Here is an 18261-nt window from a genome sequence, read left to right as displayed (position 1 = left end):
TTTTGAAACGGTCGACCGGGGTACCGCGCCTCCTTCACGTGAGCTTGACGTTGCTGCGAGCGAGCAGGCGGAGAGGAACGGCATCTAAAAACCGACTTGGAAAAACTACTTAGCGGTAAGGGGCGAATTTTGCGACTAAATATTCACATACTCTGTGTTGTTTGTTACAAATCCCTAACGGTGTTTTGCATTGTGGTGGCGCGTTCGTCTTTTTTCCCGTCTCTCAAAAAGATGAGTCGGGTTCGGTCGAGTGTAAGCGCCCTTATTGCTCGTCAGCCTGCTCTTATTGCTCAAGCTGTGACGTTCAGTAACTTGACTCGGACACAGGCGATTTTACCATGTGTCTACCGAGTCCCACACGGTCGTTCTGCATTGAGGCCGGCATGTGTATTTATTAGCCAGCGATTTGTTCATCTTCTCGATCGGTATTTGTCATGTTCTCCTCGGAGTGAAAGTTAGACCGTCGGCGCTGTAGTCTCTCTCTCTCTCTGCAAAGCCGTTGCGTTAATGGCCCATCTCTGAATGCTGCGGTTCGTCCGTATACAAGCAGTGCAACCTTAAGCTAGTTTCAGTTCGGGCATTGTGTGGAAATTTCCAGCGATTTGGCCTTGAGTAACTACGTATATTTCTAATGTCGAAGACTTACATAATGAAGGTTGCACGACCTCAGTCGATGTGTGTTTCTGTGTAGCTCCGAACAAACAGCTAAATCAACTCATCGGCTTATGGACGCGGCTCGCTGTGGTCTGCCTGTACCCGATGGACGGGATGATGCCCTGTAGGTTGTCACATTCCGCGTTGACTTATTGCAACCGATTTTTCTCCTGCCTCTTAACTTCCCCATTGTGCAACTTGAGTGATCGCCTGGCAGCGCTGCTATGCGATGGCAGCGAGCAGCATTAACGCCGGTGGATGAAACGGCGGCGTTATTTGTGCGGAGGAAATGTGGATTTGCGTTTTCAGCTCCCCGTTTGGGCTGAAGTTAGAGCAGGTCGACCAGTTGACAGAACTAGTTTGACGGAGCCCGAGGATCCTCTGAAGCAGCAGGCCGACTCCCATGGCTGGGCTTCAGTGCAGCCCTTTGTTGGCAACCGTAATGTCCATATTAATGACGTTTGGGGGAGTTAAAGTTATTTAGATCGCCTTGGCAGGTGGAAGTCATCCCAGGAACCTGATGGGACCCTCCACTGGGCGGCACAGTCATTGGTTTGTCAAGATTATTAGAAGTATTATGAGGAATGCCATGAAATGTCAACCTACCTCCACTTTGTTAGCCTTTTTAAAGAGGTCATTAAATTCCAGAATAAAAGAAAGAAAACCCCCCATATTTTCTCACTAACCTACTGTACAGTGCTATTGACTCATCAGCCAGATGGTTTGGGTTTTACGGTGCCAAGTCTTCAGGCATCAGTCAGTGAAATTTTTGCAGCCGCCCCGATGCAAGCGAATCCACAGACATCTCTGTGGTCAGGTTTCATTGGCACTGCTGAAGATGTAGTTGTGATGAAAACTGTCCACAGTGAGTGTTGGTCAATGGGAGTTTGGTGGACTTTGCACACAGCTGCTGGATTTCAGTACTGATATGTCAGAAACCTGCCACCATGAACCCAAAACTAAACTAAACTTGATTGAACTAGACCTACAGTTTTTTAACGAAGCAGATTTGTAACACACAGTGAGATAAAACCATTGCAAATAATATGAAAAACAGCAAATCAGGATTATTTATGCTCCAGTGTGGACGCGAACAGGAGGACATACTAATTGCCTTATTTTCCACTACATTACTGCTTATAATGTAATGTCATCTACTGGTGATCAGCAGATGCCGTTAAATAGTGTTTGGGGAAATGTTTCAGAAGCTAATTTAATTTCATTGAAAGTGGAGTATGATTTTATTTCCAGGAGAAGCCGTACTGTGTGCGAATGTGCATTTTGTCAGATTGCATTTCCCGCCCAGGGACCTCAGAGGTTCAGGAAAGTGTGCATAGAAATACTCAATTGCATGCTAAGTGCTGATGAGAATATGATTCAGTAAGTGCTTGTAAAGAGGATGTAGTATGGATCTCAGTTGTCTGCGAGTGCCTGTTTGTATGTGTGTGTTTGTGTGGGTGTGTGCACTCCCTTTCTCTTTCAGGTTCAGTCAGTCAGAGTCTCGGGTGGTGCAGAGAGATTCAGGCACATTGCTGCTAGCTGTGGTCCACACAGACCACTTACCGCGTATGAGACAGGGGAAGTTGCATTTCTTCCTGTCTGCCCGTGCAGGCAGAGGCCGTGCCGCTCCGCCAAGTTAAGCGTTGTAGAAACCAGCAGGGAGCAAATGTTGAAAGCTTGTCTTTAGAAATTTCAGATGATACTTCTCAGAAGTGGTGCAATCAATGTACCTCTTAGAGGTGGAATATAGGCACTGCGTTATTTTTTTGAGAATGATTCAGTTTTGTCTTGTTGAAATTGCATCAAAAACAAAAAGTCCTGAAATTGATTGTGAGTTTGTAGGTAAATACTTAAAATCCCGCCACGAATTCATAAAAGATCAAATATCTGAGCTCAGCATCAGGTGTGAGAATACAGCTTCTTAACTTTAGGGCTGTGTTTCCACTCCTGTCTCCACTGCTCTTTTTTTTTCCACTCTTATGTTTGGAGCATGACCCCAGAGACAATAAGGCCCTCTGGTGTGTGTGTATGTCGGGGGGGGAGGCAGAGGGAGTCTGGGGCAAGGTCGCGGGTGAAAGGTGGCGCTGATCCCAGCGGAGCACGGGGGTCGCAGTGGCAGTCCGGTCGCTGGGAGGGGGTGGTTTCTGGTGGTGGCCCTGGTTTTAATTGAGACGTCAGACGTGACAAAGACGGGCCTGACAGGCCGGCTGAATGGAGCTGCCGTGACGGAGCAGCTATCCTCGGTGTCCCATACACCGCTCTCCCCGCTGCCGTCACGCCCCGCGCTCCCTTCTTTCTCATTCATGCCATCTCTCTTGTTGCATTAACTTATTTCATCTGCTTGTCACAATACTGCAGGTCAGTTTGATGTGTCAGAGCTTGATGTGCGTGTCCACATTCACGTCAGGGCGCTGTTTGAAATGTTCACACCGGGGCAGGAAAAGGCATACGATCGCGCCTTTGTCGAGAGATGAGCCCGAATGAGTTTCACAAGCAGAGGTGGAGCTGGATGAGATTAGCATAGTTTAATGTTTTGCCCGCCGATCACGTACCATCTGGTGTGATACGTAGGTGGTAGCCTGTGCCACCTCCAATGAATGGCAAATATGCAGCATGTAGTTTGTGGTTTTGTTCGCCACTTCTCGTGTTTCGTTCTGATTGAGCGTAACAGTGGATTTGGTATCTGAACAACTCTATTGTCAAGGCCGAGGAGTCCTTGATTTCAGAGTGGCTGGAGGAAAATCCAAACAAATGCAAATTCATTTAATGTTGGCCCTGAAGCAGGGCTTATAAATGAAGGCTGTTCAATTTATGTCTTTCTTGAGTCTGCAGCTTGACTCTAAAGTTGGAGGCTGCTTTGCCGGCTAATTAGTGCCACAGTTGCCGGTGCGTTAATGTGTTTGACTGTTGACTGATAATATTTTTATTCTCTGCGGCTGCGGGCTGGTAGATGTCATCTGTCCTAGCTGGTGGAGCAACTCCTGATCTTCATTTCTTCTTTGTGTAACTTCCTGGTGATTCGGTTTGGCCTGTGAACTGCTGAGTGGGCTGTTACAAGCCAGCGGTATCACCTGTCTCATTAATCTTGTTGAAAACAGTATCGAGTTCAGAGATTATTGAATAACGTTGAGATCTACTGAGGGTGATTTGATTCAGCGCAGGCACACCGTATTGTGCTGCGGATCACTACGAGGAAGGCGGCTCGGTTAGGCGCTTGCTTGTCTATGTTTTGGACCAGCGCTCATTCATTTACTCTCGTTGGATAATGATCCACCTCCTCTGTTCCTCCTCAGAGCTCCTAGTCTTGGCCTTGAGGGGGCACCAGCATGAGTCAGGAGTCACTGGAGTCTGGTAAGAACTACTCTGTGAACAGCTGCGTGAAATCAGCGAGATAATATGTTTTGGAAAGCAGGTTTGGAAAGAGAAATGTGTTGCGTGTTCCAGATGGAGACTCAGCTCAGGATGTGTGTGACTTCAGCTGGGATGACTACCTGGAGGAGACCGGAGCCGTGTCTGTGCCCCATCACGCCTTCAAACATGTGGGTGCTGACAGCCTTCACAGCTAACACACAGCAGCTATTCATAATCTGTTACTAAACATCTGTGTAAAGTCCTTATTAAGTTTCAGGTAACTGCTGGTTGGTTTCAAACTATGTATTAAGTCTGAAAGCATGACTCAAATGTATGGAATGAGTCAGCTAGTAAAGCCGTTAGTTAGGTGAACAGCTAGAAAAGCACCCAGTCATAAAGGGGAAACACAGAAGTCACTGTAACGTCACCAGCTGTGACAAGGCTTCTTTAGATAACCACGAGACAACACATGATGAGTAGCTGCAAACTAGCAGCTTGGTGTAACTGGAGTAAGAGCCAATAACGGCATAAAATAACAGTCAGGTCAGTTGTATTTGAATAGCACACTTCACACAGAGGTGAACTCCACATGCTTTCCAGGAAAACAGAGAAAACATTAAACAAATGAGGTAGAAAACATATAAGTCGTCTTTTCTTTGTGCACTTTTGTAAGTTTTTTTTTGTCTAACAAGCTGCAGAACTTAAATCAAAATGTAGTGTGTGAGCAGGTCAGTGATTCCAGGCATCTCCATTCTGCAGGTGGACCAGGGCCTGCAGACCGGACTGACCCCAGGCATGAAGCTGGAGGTGTGTGTGCGCTCGGAGGCCGACAGTCCGTACTGGGTGGCCAACATCATCACCACATGCGGCCAGCTGCTGCTGCTGCGCTACGAGGGCTACCAGGACGACCGGCGTGCCGACTTCTGGTGTGACATCTTGACGGCAGACCTCCACCCGCTGGGCTGGAGCCGCCAGCACGGAAAGACCATGAGGGCCCCTGAGGGTGAGGCGTGGCTGCTGTTGGCATGGTGGATGCCGGAAAAGTTGCAGGCGTCTGTTTTTCCTGCACGCTGATCGTATAAAACATGGCTGACGTGCGGAGGGTCACGAACACAAGCCATGAAAAGTCGGCCCGGTGCCAAACATAAATCATTTTATTTTGTAAATGAAATCCACGGTTAACTCACAGTTATCTTAACGATGAATTGCAGATGTAGTGTGTTTTAAATGTAGTGCAAATATAGCGCTTCCACTTTAAGATTTTTTTTTCTTTTTGTGTGAGTGCTTCAGGGACAGGCGAGCTGTGGATGAACACGCTCTGCAGTGGAGAGTGCGCTCGGTTTCTTGTACCATGTATCTGTTCCCAAAATGCTATTTAATGGTGGAGCTCAACTAAGTAATTGCACTTTTCATCAGCATAGCAAGGAATAATGAACAGTGTTCTCTCGGTACACTGCTGCCACTGTGGTCTCTTCTAGTTTCGTGAGAAATACTTTTGCCTGGAAAATGGCCAAGAACTTTGCAGTTTATCTTTTTTTTTTTTAATTAATGCAATATAATTAGCCCTTGACACCTAGACATGTCAGCTTGTTAAAACAAAGAAATATTAGGAAACAAAATACAAGAAAAATACTTGATTGGGCTGTTCAGGATGCAGTTGCTGCATGATACAGTTGACACAGATGGAAGTTGTTGACAGCGTTACAAAAAAGTCTGATTAGATGTATTCATCTTTCAGTTAACTGCAGTAGTAATTCTTATTTTTGTGGCTTATGCAGGGATTCAGGGTGACAAGGGGAGAGCAGGCTGAGGAGTGCGTGTGTGATCTTGAGCCCGGTTGGTGGTTTGGTTACTAAAATCAACACTGTGTGTATGATCCAACTCAGGTGTGCGTGAGAAGCACCAAGACTGGGAGGCTCTGCTGGAAAAGGCCTTGGCAGAGGAGTGCAGCGCGCCTGCCAGCCTGCTGGAATTGGTAAGGCAGGAGAACGGAGCAGCTGTCTTCTTACAAACTCCTCACACCCAGGGCGGGGCGCTCGTGTCCGTTGGTGCCAAGAACAATCTCCTCTATCAGCACTGATTTGATTCATTTGACCACTTTAAAACATTTAATGCGGTTAGAAAAACTGTTGAGGTTGTCATCATGAAGTTGGACCTGCCCCGTTATTGTTCAAGTGGCGAGGCAAGTTGGCTAAATACAACTGACATTAGAAAAACAGCAAGTCGACAGTTTATACCCTCAGGTGATCAGAATTGTCAACAGTGACTCTGCAGTGTTCGCTCTCACGCACGCACGCAAACATGTTTGCTGCTTGTATTTATTGTCTTAGAGTGGATTTAAATCTCCAAGTGCTCTGTGTTTGTTACGCCCATTTTGAAATGGCAAAAAGGCAGTTCGCACTTAAAATGCCTTAAAAGGCTGTGAGCTTGTGTTTACGGCACCGAGGCTGTGCTGCTGAAAACAAATTTGCTGTAGGAACAGCCTGTGAAATTCTTTGGAGCCATTAGTTAGCTTTCAGTGACTGTGCTTCAGTTCTGCCACTTAGTCATGCAGCGCATTCTCTCCCAGTACAAATTCCTCTCCTTGCCTAGGCGTGTGTTCGTTTGTTGGTGTTCGTGTGTGTGCTATCAGCTTCTCATTTACCATCCCTCATCCACACCCCCCCCCCCCCCCTGCAGCCCCAGCGTGGAAGAGACCCAGTGGAGCTCCTGTGTGCAGGCTGCTACGTGGAGCTGCAGGACAGCGTTGACCTGGGGCTGGCCTGGGCTGCCGAGGTAGAGGAGAACGTCGGAGGAAGGCTAAAGCTGCGCCTGGTAGGCACAGAGGGCCTCCCAGACACACCCGCAACCCTCTGGCTCTTTTACCTCCACCCACGCCTCCACCCACCCGGCTGGGCCAAAGAGCACGGCTGCACCCTCAGGCCTCCCTCAGGTCAGTGCTGCTGACCTCAGGTCGGATTTTTATATTTAGAAACATAAGAAAGAAAGGGAAAATGATTTCTAGATCTCAAGGTTTACAGCCAAAGCAGACATGACTGATATTCTCGGATGGAAAAACACGTGAAGAATTCACAAGGCAGTCTTGGACCGGATGCATGCCTGATTATGTATCTGATGTTTTCTTACTGGTTACTAGAGAAATCACATCTCATGTTTATTCCTACCCGCTCAATCAGATCGGCCATTACTCCTCATTTGTCACGTTATGTGAGTTATATTTACATTTTCCAATACTTGGTGCATGCTGGTGGAATGCAAGCAACCAGTATTCAGAATGTGATGGTGTCCCAGCAGACCTTGAAATTGATTTTCCGTGCAGGTTTAGATAGATCATTGTTTTCAGGGCCACGATCTGCTAATGCCCTTCAAGTGAATAAAGTTTGTTAATATGCAAGATGTATGAAGCACCGCAGGCGATATCTCTCTCCTGACACAGCTGATCTACCTTCTGGTACCACCACTGCTAAAGGCTTATTGATATTTAATGCCAGGCTTTTATTGCTAAAATCTTATGTGTGTGTGTGTGTGTGTGTGTGTGTGTGCTCGCGCACCTTGTTTTTGCAAGTTAATAACAGAATGTAGTGAGCGGTGGTGGTGCATTAAACTGATCATAATTACAGCCTTTTGTATTGCTTGTATTTTAGTTTCATGAAAGAAAAAGGAAGAAGCAATGCTTTTCTATGTGCAATGAAAGCTATCAGCTGAAGTTCAGCCTTATTAATTCCGCACATCATCTTGTTTATAAGGCCTCCTGGAACATGGCACCCCTCAGAAGTTAATGTGTTGTTGTTTTGTTTGCTTGTTTCATTAATTGTGGTGACCGACAGCCCCATTCCAAAAGATGGGACGCTATAAAACATAAACAGGATTGTGATAATTTGCTAATCCTTTTTGACATTTACTCAATTAAAAACAGTACAAACACAATATATTTGATGTTTTACCTCATCAACTTGTTATATTGGAGGTTTAGAACAATACACACACTTTGTGTTAGTCCAGTTCAGCCATCTAGGTGTCATTATTCCCAGAAAGGAGTACGTTGGTTAAAGTCAGATGTGCATCCTACCTTTTCATGAAACATTTCTTTGATAATCAGACTATACAGCAGTCATCAGGGCGTCACATTTAGCTCTTCAGCAGCTGATTTGCATGGATTTGTTTCAGACCTGTTGGCCCTGCGGACAGAGAAGGAGTGGGAGGAGGTGAGGCAGAGGATCAGCGACCTGCCTCAGGATGAAGCTCTGACTGCAGAGTTCAGTAAGGTACTGCCAGCCGCGCTCTTATTTGTTCTTGCTGTTTGTCTGCTAGTCAAGATCTGATCATTATGCCATAAGCAAAGAGTTGCAAAATTTCCCTCCAAACTGGGTGTGAAGAGCTGAGCTTTTGGAAATGACTGAACGCGCACGTGTGTGTGTTGTGTGTCTCAGGATCAGCCTGCCATCGCTGCTCATTGTTTCAAGGAAGGAATGAAACTGGAGGCTGTTGACCCCACCGCTCCTATTTCCATCAGGCCTGCCTCTGTCACCAAGGTAACAGACTTTCCTATCAAATCTGTCTCTCCTATGCTGCAATGCCTCTCTCCTGTTTGCAGTTTATTGGACTTAGTTGGTTGTGTTCATCACCACACAGTGTATTTTGTTAATTCTGTAGCTAAAAATGATCTGAAATGTCTTTTTCAACCCAAGATGTTGCTGTTCAATGACAGTGTTGCAGACGTAGTTCTTTACTTTACTTTAGTGTGACTCAGTGAGGGGAAAGCGGTTGGTTAAAACTTTACAGCTGTCAATTAAGAATGTCCCAAAATGACCTCCTCTCCGCCTCAGGTGTTCAGCGAACAGTACTTCCTCGTGACGATGGACGACCTTTGTGGGATTGAGGAGTCAGAGGGTGCCGGGAGGTCCTTTCTGTGTCACAGAGACAGTCCAGGCATCTTCCCTGCTCAGTGGAGCCTCAAAAATGGACTCCCTCTCAGTCCCCCACCAGGTCAGCTCTGCCAAATGTTGTCCCTAGCATGTTGTTTTATCAGCTGTTAGTGATGTCAAGACTTAAGGAATAGCGGTGATTAGATCACTGATGCTTTCTTTCCCTCTGTCCCTGATTTCATTTGCCTCTCTCTTTCTGTCCATTCTGTCTTTATTTGATCATGTGCAGGATACCAGGGTCCAGACTTTGACTGGGCAGATTACCTGAAACAGTGTGAGGCCGAGGCAGCTCCACAGCATTGCTTCTCAGCTGTAAGTTAACCTCCATTTTACCAGTTCACACCGGTCAGGCCGCTGTGTAAACGACTGTCTAACGTCCACGACACGTGAAAAATCCACCACCAAGGGCCGGTCAGACCCACACTTTCAACAAAGGTCACTTAGAGAGCCAAATATGAGATGAGCGATGAACCAGCTCCCAGCGTGTGCTGTCCCTCGGTCATTGTCGAAATGACAATTAAATATGACATTTGTTTTAGATTAATATTATTATATTACTGTCGTAAGAAGGCTGCATGAGGTCTGTGCTGTGATGCAGTGTGCCTGCATGAATGAATAAGAATTTATTCAACCATTAGCAAGCTGTCAGAGCCAAAGCCTCCTTCCTATTACTTGGCTTGCATTATTCAAGCAGCAGATCAGACTGCTGAGATCTTTTTTACTGAAATAAAATGAACGTTTTACTGTATTCAGGTTTAGTTTGTGTGTGATTTAACGCCATCAATAGGATTAGGTCCAGATTTATTTTAAGAAAGAGAGACTGACAGTTTTCCTCTGAAAGGAATATACTGTAGCATCCTGTAAAGTGTGACACCTTCTGTATGTCATGGCCACCTCTTATCATCTCTGCAGCAGGCATGTAAGCAAATTCCGCTCTGTTTGCAGCCTTGTTGCCATTATTTTTTGATAGATTTTATAGTTGACTGTCGTAACATCTTCTGGTCATGTGACAGAATGTAGGAAATGAGATTTAACCCATTTGACTGACATTTTAATCAAATGTGATGATGCCATGTGTCCACGGTGTGATGAGCTGTTAACAGCAGACTCACTGTGACCGTGTGGCAAATATTTGTATTTCTATATGGGTTTTCATGATGGGCACAACTATCCTTTGCTGTGAAATAGCACTCACATGAGTTTTTTCCCCTCTCTGTTTACTTGCCAGGAGCAGTGCGACCACAGCTTCAAAGAGGCCATGAAACTGGAGGCCGTCAACCCGCTGTCACCTGAGAACATTCACGTGGCAACTGTGACCAGGGTGAAAGGGCAGTACGTTTGGCTCAGCCTGGAAGGTGAGACGGGGTACTTAAAGTGAGCTTACAACAAAATGAACACGTCTAATCTCTGCGCAGTCCTGCACCACATGAACGGCCATGTCATGTGAAGCATGTGGAGCTGATCTCAGTTTCCTGGCTCCCTGGTTGAGTAGCTGCCTTTTTATTTTCTATGGAGAACACCAGAATGTTTATGTCACATCAGTTTGTACACAAGATCGCAGCCTTAGAGATTATACCGTCTCCTAGAGAGGCAGAAATTGTTGCAGGGTTGCACAGTTCAGACAGCATCTTAAAATTCAGCTGTTTTCGAGCACCTGAAGCTCTTTAAAAGAGGTAGTAAGAGTCGCCCTCCGACACCTGATCAGATTTGATTGATGGTGGTGTCTCCCTGCTACACCTATCTCCTACAGTAAGAAGATGATTAAGAGCAGAAGCTTTCGGGGCTTTTTAAGGTTGATGTCTGTTCATTTTGATGTCTGCACACTGCCAACACAACACTGTCATTTATTATATCGTTGACGTGTGTGTGTGTGTGTGTGTGTGTGTGTGTGTGTGTGTGTGTGTGTGTGTGTGTGTGTGTGTGTGTGTGTGTGTGTGTGTGTGTGTGTGTGTGTGTGTGTGTGTGTGTGTGTGTGTGTGTGTGTAAACTTGGATTCATGTGAACAAGAGATGAAGAACCTAAAAGGTTTACTGTTGCGTGACATTTGTTTGATTAGAATTGTAGCTGAAACATTACATAATATTAAGGTAGAAGGAGTGATGTGTGTCACTGAGTTTCACATCCACAATCACTGTTGTGATTTTCTAATGTGTGTGTGTGTGTGTGTGTGTGTGTGTGTGTGTGTGTGTGTGTGTGTGTGTGTGTGTGTGTGTGTGTGTGTGTGTGTGTGTGTGTGTGTGTGTGTGTGTGTGTGTGTGTGTGTGTGTGTGTGTGTGTGTGTGTGTGTGTGTGTGTGTGTGTGTGTGTGTGCGTGTGTGCGCAGGACTGAAACAGCCCATGCCAGAGGTGATAGTTCATGTGGACTCCCTCGACATCTTCCCTGTCAGCTGGTGTGAGACAAATGGCTATTCACTCGTCTACCCCATCAAACCCTCAGGTATACATCACAAGTCATCATGTGGACTCTCATGCTCTTTGCATGTCTGCCTTAACAAGACTGTTACTGACGCCTTGACAACATAATGTAATCTATTGTTTTTTCTTACCCTGATCTCCAAATGAATGGCATAATGTCGTAGTGTGACTGGACTCGCAATAGTCTGTGCTTTGTTTTCCAGTTGAAAAAGAGAGGAAGATTGCTGTGGTGCAGCCTGAGAAACAGTGAGTATAACAGGAAGGGCAGGGCGTTGACTGAATCCAATCACCTTTCAACATCTGACTAAATCTTCATCACTTTACAGCCGAACTCCACCTAAGTCAGCGTCACCTGATGCTGTCAAGCAGCAGATGGCCAACCAGTCAGAGACAGGTGAGCGGTATGTCTGAGGTCTCACTGAATGAGTCCGCAGTGTGATGTGTGCTCTCCTCTGACTCTCTCTGTGCCTGTTTGATCGTTTGTATCTCAATTTGTGTCCACGTGCAGGACAGGGGAACGGGAAATACTGCTGTCCCAAGATCTACTTCAACCACCGCTGTTTCTCTGGGCCTTACCTTAACAAGGGACGCATTGCAGAGCTGCCTCAGTTCATCGGCCCTGGAAACTGTGTCCTCGTGCTCAAAGAGGTGAGAAGGGCTAGTCCAGCTGTAAACTGTATGAATACCACCAAAAGACAGATGTCATCTCTCAGTCCCGAAACACAGGCAGGAAGGTTCAAAGTCAAAAGTTTCATTTGTCCAGTTTTAGTTTCCGAACAAATAGCTGCACAACTAATGCTGCTAAGCATGTCCATACATCCATCTATTATCTATACCGCCTATCCCTTTCGGGGTTGCGGGGGGCTAGAGCCTATCCCAGCTACAATGGGCGAGAGCTGCTAAGCATGTTAGCATGCTAAAGTTAGCATTTAGCTCAAAGCACTGGTGTGCCAAAGTCAGACAGCTGCTTACATGGCTGTAGACTCTTTGTCTTGTAATTGTTCAATTAGTTTTTCATTCCTTTTATATATACTTGAGTCATTTTGGAGATGCCTGATAGCCACTATCTCACACCATGGTGTGGAGACTACATTTCCCATAAGCCTCACTGCATCGGCAGGAAGAGGAAGACTACTTGCTCCTCCTGCTCCTCGTCCTCCTTGCTCCTTCCCCTCTTCTCAGTGAAGTGATCCGCTGCCTGTCTTTTGCTCATTCTACCATGTGACATATCAAGAAACACAGATTTAGTTTCATTCACACTGAAAGAGGAGGCCCCTCCTTCTACTCTGTGTGGTAAAGCACTGACATTTCTACCATATAGCAGTCTAACTACTTGATAACCAGTGGCACACAACGTAGTGGTTGGTATAGGCTGCTAATCTACCACCTACCAACTGTCACGCAGTAATGAACGTCACAAAATGACGACGCTATGTGATGTTAAAATGCTACACAGAGCGCCGTAAATAAAATAAAAGACATAACCTTCAACCAGCAGATAACCTGTGGATGTTGCAATTCTCTGCTTGTCTTGTATCCAGGTATTGACTCTGCTGATCAACTCTGCATACAAGCCCAGCCGTGTGCTGAGAGAGCTGCAGCTGGACCAGGAGAGCCGCTGGCAAGGCCATGGAGAGACACTCAAAGCCAAGTGAGGAGAAACACCATTAAATCCTCAGCTCGAAATCCTCTGCTCTGTGGAAAACCTGCAGGAATAGCAGGAGTGTTCACAGCTGGCCTATTTTAGGACGCGTGCTGGATTAAACATGTACTTGAATGCACGAGTGGAAATAAATATCTGCGCACCGGAACCCTGCACATGCTCCTGATACTTCAGTGATCTAGCCGACAGCATTTCAGTCACTTTCTTAAGAGAGAACATGCGGCTGTAGCAACTGTGTGAGATCAAACATGAACATAACAGGAGCTGTAGTGAGCGAGAAGAGTCAGATGCATTTTGCCCTTTGTTTTTTCAACCTAATACTGTGTGGAAATATGAGAGATTTATCACTATTCATTTACCGTTCAACCTTGCTTTTCCCTACAGGTACAAGGGGAAGAGTTACCGTGCCACTGTGGAAATCGTCCGCACTGCAGACCGCGTGGCAGACTTCTGCAGGAAAACCTGCATCAAGCTTGAGTGCTGCCCAAACCTGTTCGGACCTCGCATGGTTCTGGACCGCTGCTCTGAGAACTGCTCTGTCCTCACCAAGACCAAGTACAGTAGGTGTTTTTCAGAACTAGAGAACAGTGATTGTCGAGACTTCAGATGATTTGTCGAGTGATCTGGGGTGGCTCTTTCTCATCAAAGGAGATGATGAACATGGCCTCCAATTGCTGTGATTAAATTTGTAATGGCTCAGAAATTTGCAAGCTTGCTTGTCAGTTGTGACCTTAATTCTGAACACCATTCAAACGTGCTCTCATTTAACACAAAGCTCATTCATTCCTCCTTTCCCAGAAACCCTCACTTCTTTTCATTTGCGTTGCTCTTGAATAGAAATCATCAATGGCTACATAAATGCTCCCTTAATGAATACAGACATTTTGTGGAGCAGAGGGATGCAGTTTGGGATTTAGAAACTGCAATAACCTTCCAGAGGCAATGAATGTGCAGGTACAGTTTGCTGAAAATGCGTCAGAATTGGCCTCTTTCATGAATGAACCGAAGATCACACATTTGTTGATATGTTTACTTGCTGCTGCTTTGCGGTGATAATGCGATCATTCGTCTGTTGCTTTCTCATTTGTCTCTTACGTTTTCATCTCACTTCAGACAGCGCATATCCTCCACAGACATGCTTTTCCTGTAGAGGATACATGTATTAAAATCTCTTAGATCAGTTCATTTCCATAAATAGATTAAGATGTGTCAAATGCAACATTACACAATCAGCCTGCTGTCTCGTCATCAGCATACTACTACGGAAAGAAGAAGAGTAAACGTGTTGGCCGTCCACCCGGGGGCCACTCCAACCTGGAGGGAGGCGTGAAGAGAAGAGGGAGGAGGAGGAAGAGGAGGAAGCAGCTCTTTGTCCATAAGAAGAGACGCTCCTCAGCCTCGGTAGACAACACACCTGCTGGGTCTCCACAGGTAACAGGTTTTCTTCATTAAGCATTATATGAAAGGATGCATCAGTTGTCTCACTGTCAAACCAACACTGTTCACTTCTGTTCCTCCTCACACTTGAATCTAACGTCTTTGGCTCACAGGGCAGTGGAGAGGAAGAAGATCTGGATGAAGATGACTCCCTGAGTGAAGACTCTGGCTCTGAGCTACAGGACGACCTGCAGGATGATTCTGAACAATCATTTGGGAAGTCTCAGCCAACCACACCGTCCCCCTCCCCACCGGCAACACCCAGGCCCACGCGCCGGCGCCGGAAACCCCGTTCACCCTCCTTCTCTGACGATGAGAACCGCCCTCCCTCACCAAAGGTAGTGAAAGCCACAAGGAGTTTGAAATAGTTTGAAAATATTTATCATCTGGAATTTTCATATCAAGTTTACCTTCAAGACAGTGTATCTTTTATGAATACTGTATTGCAGGGCTGCCCAAAGAGGGGCCTGCAGGTCAAAGTTGGTCCAGCAGATGTTTCTACTGGGAAAAAAAGATTTTCAGAATTTGAGCACAGCAGGCAGAGTGACACATGACACAGGAAGTCAGTCAATTAAAGGAACTTGAGAGTACCACTGTGCGTTTTAACGATACAGCGCAGTCGGTGTTTGCTTTCGTCCGTGCATGGGAAAAGGTTTAGGCAGGTTTAGTACCACTTAGTGTAAAATAAAAGTTCTCTCTGCACAGTCCATTCCTCTGCCCCACACAACTGCTTTCCTCTGCCTAGCTAACCCATTTCAAAAACATTTTGAAAGATGTTTTCACCGTGACCTGAACTTGCTCTGAACAGCTCACGGGGAAATCGGCAAGATTGAAACATCCAGAGTTTGTTCTGTGAAATGTTCAGGTCTGATACCCTTTCTTCTCAGCATCAGTTATAAGGGTTAAAATGAGCTGTGAGCCTTTCCACCTCAGCTGGGAAATCCCTCTGAGTCTCATGCTGACTCACCCTGTCTGTGTTTATAGACCTCAAAGACTGAGACTCCTCAGAAGTTGTGTTTGGACACCAGCCCGCTGGAGTGGAGCGTTACCGATGTGGTTCGTTTCATTAGGACAACTGACTGTGCACCTCTTGCACGGATTTTCCTGGATCAGGTAAGAAAATACTCAAACTTTTTGTTCATTTATTTGTTTTTTTTGACAGGATATTTATTCGGTTTCACTTTAACAAGGTCTACACCGTTTAAATAACTGCACACTTGAAGTTCTGTCATTTGTCCTCCCTTCATTGACTTTGAATCAAACTCATTGTGTTTTTGGCCTTAATTACAGCACCACCATCCAACTGGCCTCATATTTCTCAGGAAGCACTTACAGAGTATTTCCTGTTATGGGTCCAAGTTTCATGTTTTTAGCTTATTGCAGTTTACTCCTATTGCAGCTGATGCACCAGAAAATTACAATAATAATAATAATAATAATAATAATAATAATAAAACAGGCACGAATACAGTAGGGTTGTGCCCGTTGGTCTGTTTTTAAATCAAAAATATAGTTACACAAAGTCAAACGGCACTCTCGGCCAGCCTTTAACTGTTGGTACTTTTTCATGAATCCACTGCAATACAGTGTTCTTCTTCACAGCAGAAGTAAGAATACAGAACAATGTCTTGTTGTTGTGATTGTGACAGATAGTTCCCTCTCCCATGGGCCTTTAAGCACCTATAAAGTAACAAGTCAGTTTAGCAATACTAAAACAGCAATAAGTACTTTATACTCTTGTTTTGTATTCACAGTCACAAATACAGAATAACACTTTACTAGAAGGTTGAGACATAACTAATTTTAGAAAAACATCTCATATGAATTCATGCTTTTACAGGAGATTGACGGACAGGCGCTGCTGCTGCTGAACCTCCCAACAGTGCAAGAGTGTATGGACCTGAAACTGGGACCAGCCATCAAGCTGTGCCACCACATTGAGAGGGTCAAGTTGGCATTTTATCAACAGTTTGCCACGTAGCTGACGGGGAATGAACATGGACATGACTACATCCTGTTCTGTGTATTAATCCTGTGAAAAACACTGTATTTCCCCATTTTGACTTTTCTAACACTGGACATCCTTTAGAATCCTGCATAGACCTCATGGTGTCAGACAAACACGGACATGAGATCGACAAAAGCCACACTTTCCAATCACTATAAAAAGAACAAAGAAGAAGAGCTACGTAAGGTCTAAGACAGTTCAGGTGCTCTTTAGGAAGGCACAGGTGAGGAGTGAAAGACAAGAATTCAAGGCACTTTAATGTCATAAATAAGTGCAATAGCCTTTATTCCAGCATGTTTTGGGAAAAAAAAAAAAAAAAAAGCAAGCCATTATGAAGGACTTGCTTTCAAGTTCAAACAGGTTTGAGTTCTAGTTATGTTTTAATAAAGGCTTCGAAACTTGTGTCTGTCTTCAGAGTGCCTTGGATTCTTCTTTTATTTCCTCTCACCTTTAAGAGGAAGAGTGACCGAGTCCCAGTTCTATAATACCATTGGTCCTTTGTGTCCATTCATGATTCAAAGCTTGCCCTGCTGTCTCTAAAAGGGACCACGACTGAATCGCAGCTTTTACTTGTCATACCAAGTCTACAATATTTGGTATCTCTTTGTCAGCATTTGTCATCTGCTGAAGTCAGACATGAGGTGGCAGAACCTCCTAATCCAGTGATTTTTTACACTGAAGTCTAATTTCACTCAAGTATTTTCAGTGCCGATGAGGGTATGCATTATATATGACTGCCCGCTTACATTGCAGCACTTAAAACATTGTTTTTTCACATAATCATCTCACTGCAAAAGCTTGAAGATGTATCCTGGTGTATCAGCAGATTGGGAGCTTTTGAATTATGCTTTGTTTGTTGGAGACACACTAAATATTCTCAAGGAGATCATTTGGCCCGCTGATGAAGCAATGACACATAGTTGTTGGCACACAGAGAAAACTTGAAAGCAAGCAGTCATGTTGAAGTAGATATACTGATAATAGTAGAGTTGAAAGTCATAGTGAGCCGTCGCAAGACGAGGAATTAAATTTGAGTGTGAACACCAGACATGCACACTGTGCTAACACAATTTGCAAATGTTATCCAGCTGAATTAAGATCCGATCTGCTCAGCAACAGATGTAAGAGGGCCTTCTTTTCAAAAGATCAAATTACTTTCTTCTTTGAGCTTCTACAGTATGTAAGAGCAGTTTACAGTGCAAGGATTCTGTTATGGAAGCACAAGCAAAACCATGTACTGTGCAGTGGTATGCAAATATGACAGTGCATGTTTGTATATAGTGTATATAATCAGATATCTTCTAGTGCAACAGGGTGAAAAAAAATCTATTGATCCACTAACTTTCTGCATAAGCAATGTGTAAAGCCCTAAATATACAGTATATTTGCACAAAATAGGCCTAAACTTTCTCATATGGGATATATGGTCAAAACAAATTCAGCTACAGGTGATAGTTTGAGCCATTTCATATCCCTGAATAGTCGTTATTTTTAACAACTAACTCAATGATAAAATGGGCAGTTTTAAAGCAAGAAGATATTCTCAAAAAGGCTTTTGTAAATCAGTTTTTCCTCTTTTTACCAGCTCCTGTAGTGTGATTTCCTGTAACGTGCTTCATTTTGTGAGTAAAACCTCTGTGTGTTCTTTGTTTACTCATTTTCTTGTACTTTTCACTGTACTCGAAGCAATGGAACAGCTTTTTATTTCATGTTTGAAGATTGTTAACTGCTATTTAATGAGACGACGACAATTAAAACGGTAAACAACGAATTTTCGACGGTTACTGACGTTTCTCATACATTTCCCA

At 44.7% G+C, this 18261-nt stretch overlaps 1 protein-coding gene across 1 annotated transcript; it reads left to right on the top strand.

The window, feature by feature from the left end:
- The first annotated feature begins 23 nt into the window (after window positions 1-23).
- On the top strand, window positions 24-18224 carry sfmbt1 (Scm like with four mbt domains 1). The gene is made up of 21 exons (XM_070959959.1): window positions 24-115; window positions 3948-4005; window positions 4099-4193; window positions 4765-5008; window positions 5892-5980; window positions 6685-6937; window positions 8173-8270; window positions 8436-8537; window positions 8832-8991; window positions 9160-9242; window positions 10159-10285; window positions 11254-11367; window positions 11549-11591; window positions 11672-11739; window positions 11854-11993; window positions 12887-12996; window positions 13393-13568; window positions 14261-14439; window positions 14559-14783; window positions 15430-15558; window positions 16286-18224. The coding sequence occupies exons 2-21, from the start codon at window positions 3981-3983 to the stop codon at window positions 16424-16426; spliced, it is 2601 nt and encodes an 866-aa protein (XP_070816060.1). The 5' UTR covers window positions 24-115; window positions 3948-3980; the 3' UTR covers window positions 16427-18224.
- The last annotated feature ends 37 nt before the right edge of the window (window positions 18225-18261 follow it).

This window comes from Chaetodon trifascialis, chromosome 3, assembly GCF_039877785.1.
Source record: "Chaetodon trifascialis isolate fChaTrf1 chromosome 3, fChaTrf1.hap1, whole genome shotgun sequence".
In the NCBI taxonomy this organism is placed as follows: Eukaryota; Metazoa; Chordata; class Actinopteri; order Chaetodontiformes; family Chaetodontidae; genus Chaetodon; species Chaetodon trifascialis.
This window is presented reverse-complemented; position numbering and strand designations above follow the sequence as displayed.

Bases quoted from the DNA above. Each gene is read 5' to 3' on its own strand.
- sfmbt1 (XM_070959959.1), top strand. From the start codon at position 3,981: ATGAGTCAGGAGTCACTGGAGTCTG. The intron at 5,981-6,684 runs GTAAGGCAGGAG...CCCCCCCTGCAG, and splicing joins CTGCCAGCCTGCTGGAATTG to CCCCAGCGTGGAAGAGACCC. The intron at 11,740-11,853 runs GTGAGCGGTATG...GTCCACGTGCAG, and splicing joins GGCCAACCAGTCAGAGACAG to GACAGGGGAACGGGAAATAC.